Source organism: Coptis chinensis, chromosome 1, assembly GCF_015680905.1.
Source record: "Coptis chinensis isolate HL-2020 chromosome 1, ASM1568090v1, whole genome shotgun sequence".
NCBI classification, from domain to species: domain Eukaryota; kingdom Viridiplantae; phylum Streptophyta; class Magnoliopsida; order Ranunculales; family Ranunculaceae; genus Coptis; species Coptis chinensis.
Window position 1 is genome coordinate 17,698,391 of NC_141456.1, and position 6,750 is coordinate 17,705,140.

The window sequence follows — 6,750 nt, forward strand, 5'->3', positions numbered from 1 at the left end:
TTTCTATTTATGCTGGACACGTGTCTAATATTCATTAGATATGAATATTACTCCCTCACACCTTGCAATTTAGTTTGGTTTTAGCTGGTATTTCAGTTGGGGATTTTGCTACGGACAATGACTTCAATTCCACCAAAGGAAACATATGGTGCAGGTATAACATATGTGAAATAGTAGTTAACCATAATCGTGATTTTTTCGTGTGTGTTTGTTTATTTTCCTATTCAGAGCAAGTAAATTGTTACACTTAATGGTTTCAATGATCAGATAGATGACAGTGGAGACTTCAATTGTTGAAGATGACAAAGCTTCAAAGTGAAGTGGCAAAGTTAATCCTAGGTGAGCAATTTTCAGAGCCTAATTTGATGGCAATAATTTCATTGGTCATTCAGCAAGAAGTTCTTAAACTCTCAAAACAAGTAGATAATTTTGGGATTTTGATAGCGTGAATATATGGCCGTTAGATTTGTCGAGCATACTATCCAATTTTGTTATACTTCATAGTTGGTGGATATAAGGATGTCCGATGTACTTGGTATATTTATTTCATAACCATAGTTTTAAGGTGTTGAAGTGATCCGAGATTAATGTGAGGCTAATGGAGGTCCCTTTTTGCCTCTTCTATCTGATCTCAACTGCCACCGTTTAACAAGTTCAGCAACAGAACCATGGTAGTTCGATCTTGACTTCCTCTTCAAGTATTCTCTAATAGATATCACTACAATTGCAAACGCAATGAACAATCCAACAGCATAATTTGTGCCAATCTTTTTTTTCATCTACAAAAGAAGCAAATGCTCAGTAAAATCAGCACACCAATAGAAACATATTAAAACTATTGTAAAACAGGGGGAAAAGAGTCCATACCAAAACGAGAACAGGCGTAAGAGAAGTGATCGTCTGGTGCAATCTTCCACCCGGCTTTTCAGAATCCAAAACAACATCTCTATCCTTCTCCACCTCATTTCTAACACTCTTATTTTCATCATTTTCTGAACTACAACACACTCTTAACAAATAACTCTTTCGATAATTCCACGTCTGATAATTAAATCTACTAAATTGTACCACAGCTCTATATTTCAGTCCACTTGCAAATATCTGACGCTTGGAGTTATAAGTTACAGGCTAGAACAAAACAAAGACCATAAAACGCCACAAGAATTTTAACAAATGAACAAAAATATAGGGAGAAGATATGGAGTGTTGTTATTTACCTGTAATGTCGAGATTGATGCCATTGACTATGGTATGTAAGCTCATCGATCTGGAGATTGGGTTTTGGGTTTTGGCAGATTTCGAAACTAGACGTTGGGCTTTTGGGTTTGTATTAATGCAAAGGTGGTTATTAATTGGGATGAGTGAGGATCATCCCTTGCAATTTTGTTTGGATTGGTTAGTAGCTCTAACCTGATTTTATGAACTTGTTTAATTGCCAAAAAAAGATTAGTGCAGTTTTGTCGCCCAAAATTTAAATCTAAATGCCAGGCCGGCATCAATAATTTGTTATATTGCCTAGAAGCGACCACGCACAATGGCTGCTTATAGCCATGAGTAACTGATTATTATTGTGTACGTGTGATGTTTTTTTTGTACACAGTTAGGCAACACAATTTTAATATTTGATTTTAATCCCATAATACTTATGAATTATCCCCTACAGTTTATTTATATTGTACTCTGATGGCGAACTTATGGTTGTTGATGAATTAAATAGGATTCTTAGTGGACCACCCGCTTTTGGCCTGTTTGGGAGGCTTGGAATCCAATAGAATTGAATTCTAAATAGACTCCAACTCCTTTCATCAAGTCTTAGAGAGACCCCTGTTAATCCGATAGAATGATAGACTATGGAATCGGACTCTTCTTTCTAATCCACTCGCAAATCTCGCACTCAAAATTAGATCTCTCAAGCGCCAAAAATATTTCACTCGCCTCGCCAAAAATCTACCACTCGAAAAGATCGGGGTCCTACACTATATATCTTCTCCAACTCTCGCTCAAACTCACATATTCTTGTTCATTTCTAAACCATATATTTTTTCCTGGTATGTATTCATCTTTCTTCTTTTACTATTTTGTTTATTTGGGTTTCAATTGTCTCATTCTCATTCTAATGTATGTGTGCAGTGCTCCAACTCTCGCTCAAACTCACATATTCTTATTCATTCTCAGAAGTCATATATTTTTTTTCTGGTATGTATTCATCTTTTTTCTTTTACTATTTTGTTTATTTGGGTTTCAATTGTCTCATTCTCATTCTAATGTATGTGTGTAGTGAGATTTTTATAATTAAATTTTGAATTGGCTTAATAGTTATGTATATTTGAGATATTTGATGGTCATTTTTTGGCCAAATATTACTGCTTCGTTTACATATGCACGCATATTTTTCATCTTGTAAGCACTTGTTAAAAAAAAAAAAGATTTGATTTTCACTTCATACAAATTATGCTCAGTTATGTTTGTATGCCCTTACTGTTGTTTGTGTGGTTTTTTTGACAACACCACTTCCAAACACATAGTTTCTAATCTTGGTGTTGTTTTAGACATTGTTACATGTCCATTGTTAATGTTGTTTTCTACTTTGTTTAGGCTTCAAATTTAAAAATTTATTTTCAATTCGTTTAAACTAGTTGATAGTGTAGGAATATGGATGATGAGTTCGAGGTTGCAGCTTACCACGGTGCATAATTGTCGTGTATTTTTTTTTTGCGAGAGGGCACTCACATATTTAGATGTAGATAGAGCACCATCTATAAATTGCGATGTGGAGAGAAATCGATATCTTGAGAGGTTATACACCTAATAGTGATCGCCGGTGTCACAACATGCTTAATGAATACAATTGCTTTTCATAGATTGTGTGAACGACTAGTCTTGAAGGGGTTGAGTCCTAGTAGGTGGGTTGGAGTTAAAGAACAAGTGGCAATGTTCCTTTTCGTTCTTGGCCATGACACCAAAATAAAGCAGGGGCTTTTGATGTTATAAGATCATCGAAACGATCATCGACATTTTCATAATGTCTTGCGAGCTGTTTTAAAACTTGGGAAAGAAGTAGTGAGGCCCCGCTTTCGTGCAAATTATTCTCCGAATATGGGTAGTAGAACACAACCTTGGGCCTTGAGATACTTTCGTAGATTTGCGTAAAACAAATATAATGTCTTTTTCTATATGGTCCAATTTATTTTGGATATTTAATCTAGAGCTCTTCTTTGTAGAGAATTGTGTTGGTGCTATTGATGGCACACACATACCGCCTTTAGTACCAATAGAAGAGCAAGATGCTTATCGCAAATGCGAAAGGGTGACATTAGCCATAATGTTCTTATGGCTTGCTCGCTCGATATGAAGATCACGTATGATGTGTTAGCCGGTGGGGAAGGATCCGCCATGACAAGAGGGTTGTTGAGAGCATGCCACGCATTCAAGTGACAAGTTAACAGTTCTAGAGGGTAAAATGAGTTCAAATCAGTTTTTTATTTTTAATTATTAGTTTGATTTAAAAAAAAAAAAACGATCTAATGTGTTAATACATTCGTGTTTGTAGGCAAATATTACTTAGGTGATGCGGTTTTCCACATGTTAAAGGCTTCTTGATTCCTTATCGTGGAACAAGATATCATTTGTCGAAACACACACGATACCGCAACATATAAAGAACTATATAACTACCGACACTCATCTTTGCGTAATGTGATCGAAAGGACGTTTGGACTTTTAAAAAAGCGTTTTGCTTACTTGAGGCATGCCCCTTTTTATAGCGTGGATACACAAATCAAATTGATAATAGCTTGTTCTATTCTTCATAATATCATTCGAGATGAAGATCCAAGTGATATTGGGCAAGAATGGCCGGATCTTCCTGAAGACGGTAATGATGTTGGCACTTAAGGACAGGACATTACAGCAATGAGATCTAGTGATGAGTGGACTGGGTTTAGAGAAAATCTTGCTCAAACTATGTGGAATGACTATGATTATCGCCATCCTTGAGCAAATGCTTTAGTTTTGGACCTGCTTTTTTTCTTTGTTGCATGTTTCAATTATGTAGAACATTATGATTTGATTTATCTTGGGAGGACATGAAAACTTAGTTGTGACTTTGGAATAACGATTATTTATTTTGTGGTTTCCTATGTTTCTTCTAGTTTATATATTTTCATTACATAAATTTCAATTATATATCTTGGGATAATTTTCTTAACAGTAATGGAGTCACGCACAGAGACACAATAACTGGGTGCAATGCGACATACGTGGGTCCGGGAAAACATTTTGGTCCAATTCTATGGATGCATGTATGTTAAGTGTTTTACAGAACATTTGCACTGTGGCCTCAAAGCAGGAACGGGTGGAAGGATTACACAATCAATCTTTGTCATCTCGAGGAGGTGAACAAGATAGCTCATAAGGAAATTACCAAGGTGCATGTGCAAAATAGGCTGAAGACAATGTCAAAATTTAAAGATGCATATTACAAGTTGATGAGTTTCAGCGGTTTTGGCTATAACCCGGAATCTCAAACTATGGATGCAAATCCCATTGTTTGGGAAGAAGCTCTGAAGGTAACTTCAACTGTGAAATTCTTTGTAGGATTGTTACATTGTTCTATTTTGTACATTATATATGTTTACCCTCAAAAAGATATTGTACGTTTTTTTATTGGAAGAACATAAAAGACTGCTTTTATGTAGTTGCTAGCTGTTCTTTAGTGTCCACTTTGTGCATGCTGTTTTTGTCATGAAGTTTCGCGATAGCTAGTGCTTTTGTCCTCTAGTGTCCACTTTGTGTATCTTACGCTTTTGTCACGAAGTTCTCGTGATAGCTAGTAGCCTTGTTCATTATGGTTTTTGACTGTTAGAAATATAAATAGGGGAGCTATTTTGTTTTATATTGGATATGACTTGAAGTTTTCATTACCCACAAAGACATTGTAGGTTGTTAGTTGCTTCGTAAACCCCGAGAGATTCATTAATATTTAATATTTTATTCATTATATTTTTTATCAATTAAGTTGGGAAAAACATAGTCGAACAATATGTGTTTGTTTCCGAAGGTCCACTCACAGTTGAAGAGCTACATGGGGAAACCTATGCCAAAATTACTAGAGTGGGTTGAGGTGCTTGGAAACAAAAGCCCCGTAGGAGGATGGCAACCGTAACTAGTGCTACCGATGATGCTAATGCAAGTAACGGTGTACCACTTCAGCAAGAGCAACAAGATCCTTTGTTAGGAGAAAATGGATACTAGATTGCATGATTTTCCTTCCCTTGACGAAGTCTGTAGCATCGGCCTTACTGAAACATCTCCAACGCCACATTCTAGTGCGAAAAACTTCCTCGGACTAAGAAAGTGTAATCGCTCAATGGTTGGAGGTTTAACAACTGAAATGACTGGATTAAAAGGATCGGTTGACAGATTTGCAGTGGCAATGGAATCAAGGAACAAGATTGAAGAAGCGAGGAGCCGAATGGAAGACCCACTATGGGATCAATGTTCTAGTGCAATTGATGCCATAGTTGATATGGATGATGATACTAAATTGGATGCACTAGAGTGGTTCATGGGAGACTCTGAGAAGAAAAAGATGTTCTTAAGAATCAAAGAACATCAACGCCGATCTTGGATTATGCGAAAAATTAGGCACAACGACTATTATTAGACCTTTTTCTTCTTGTTGAATAAAGTAGGACATATGTTTGTCATTTCTGTTTTAGATATTACTAGGCAAGCAGTCACCGAACTGCAGATGTACTTCCTACAAATTTTTATTGAAGTTTTAGAGACATGAGCTGATTGTAGGTGGACAATATCAACCATTAACAGGTTCCTGGCAAAACTTTATTGTTATGGGAAAAGTTCTGACATCGAGGTGTTTTCCAAGCCCCAACTGTAAAAGTAGTTCATAGATTTATGATGTCCACATAAAAAATTCCAACTGCACCAAACTCAAGACTCTCCTTTTAAATGGTTGTTCTTGTTTGAAGACAGGGGTTTCTCATTTGAAGCGACTACAAGCGCTTGAGAAACTCGACTTATCAGGATGTCACTCGATAGAAGACATGAATAGTTTCACACCTGTCATGCCAAAACTCCAATATCTGAACCTTTCAGAAGTCACCGGAGTCGTCACGCTTATTTGCCGAGGTTGTCCAAGCTTGGAGGAAGTAAAGTTGGAAGGTTGTTCAGGGCTTCAGGTAGGCAGAGTGAAGATGTGTCAGTGGTTGATTTCATGACAGTTGCTCCTGAACATCCAAGTCTAGTCTCTGTTCTTGATGCCTCATTCTACAGTGATGATTTGCCATCTCCAGAACGGAAGACGTTGGAGCCATTTAGAGGTAAGGCTTGACTTCATATTATAAGCTTATTTTGATTGAGGATAAAGGGATGCTGTTGCTTTAACATATGATATAAACCAAAAGATCTTGCTTATTTTTTTCTTGCCTTTTTGTTTGATTCAAGAAAAAGAGAAAACTACCGATTTCTATGGCTATTCTAGATTCACAAGCTTATTATTCTTTGTTTCTCTTTTGCACATATTTGCAGTCTAGCACCGTTAGGTTAGAAGAGATGAGAGTAAAACGACGCAGATGCGAACGATGGATGTCCCATCGTTTACTCCCCTCGAGGACCTGAAGGAACTAATTAGACGTTATGAGCAAAGACAAATGGCAAGAGACAAGAGGTGTTGATGAAGAATATTTGCTTCGCGAACCTACCCAAGGACCTCGGGAGAGGGACATTAAG

The 6,750-nt window shown here is 36.8% G+C and overlaps 1 protein-coding gene across 1 annotated transcript; it reads right to left on the bottom strand.

Moving 5' to 3' along the window:
- Positions 1-465: 465 nt before the first annotated feature.
- LOC147522623 (protein MULTIPLE CHLOROPLAST DIVISION SITE 1-like) lies at positions 466-1,398 on the bottom strand. The gene is made up of 3 exons (XM_086560392.1): positions 1,218-1,398; positions 868-1,128; positions 466-779 (listed from the first exon to the last, which is right to left on the bottom strand). The coding sequence occupies exons 1-3, from the start codon at positions 1,239-1,241 to the stop codon at positions 585-587; spliced, it is 480 nt and encodes a 159-aa protein (XP_086416518.1). The 5' UTR covers positions 1,242-1,398; the 3' UTR covers positions 466-584.
- Positions 1,399-6,750: the final 5,352 nt, after the last annotated feature.

Bases quoted from the DNA above. Each gene is read 5' to 3' on its own strand.
- LOC147522623 (XM_086560392.1), bottom strand. From the start codon at position 1,241: ATGGCATCAATCTCGACATTACAG. The intron at 1,129-1,217 runs GTAAATAACAAC...GTTTTGTTCTAG, and splicing joins CATCAATCTCGACATTACAG to CCTGTAACTTATAACTCCAA. The intron at 780-867 runs GTATGGACTCTT...CTTCTTTTGTAG, and splicing joins TTACGCCTGTTCTCGTTTTG to ATGAAAAAAAAGATTGGCAC.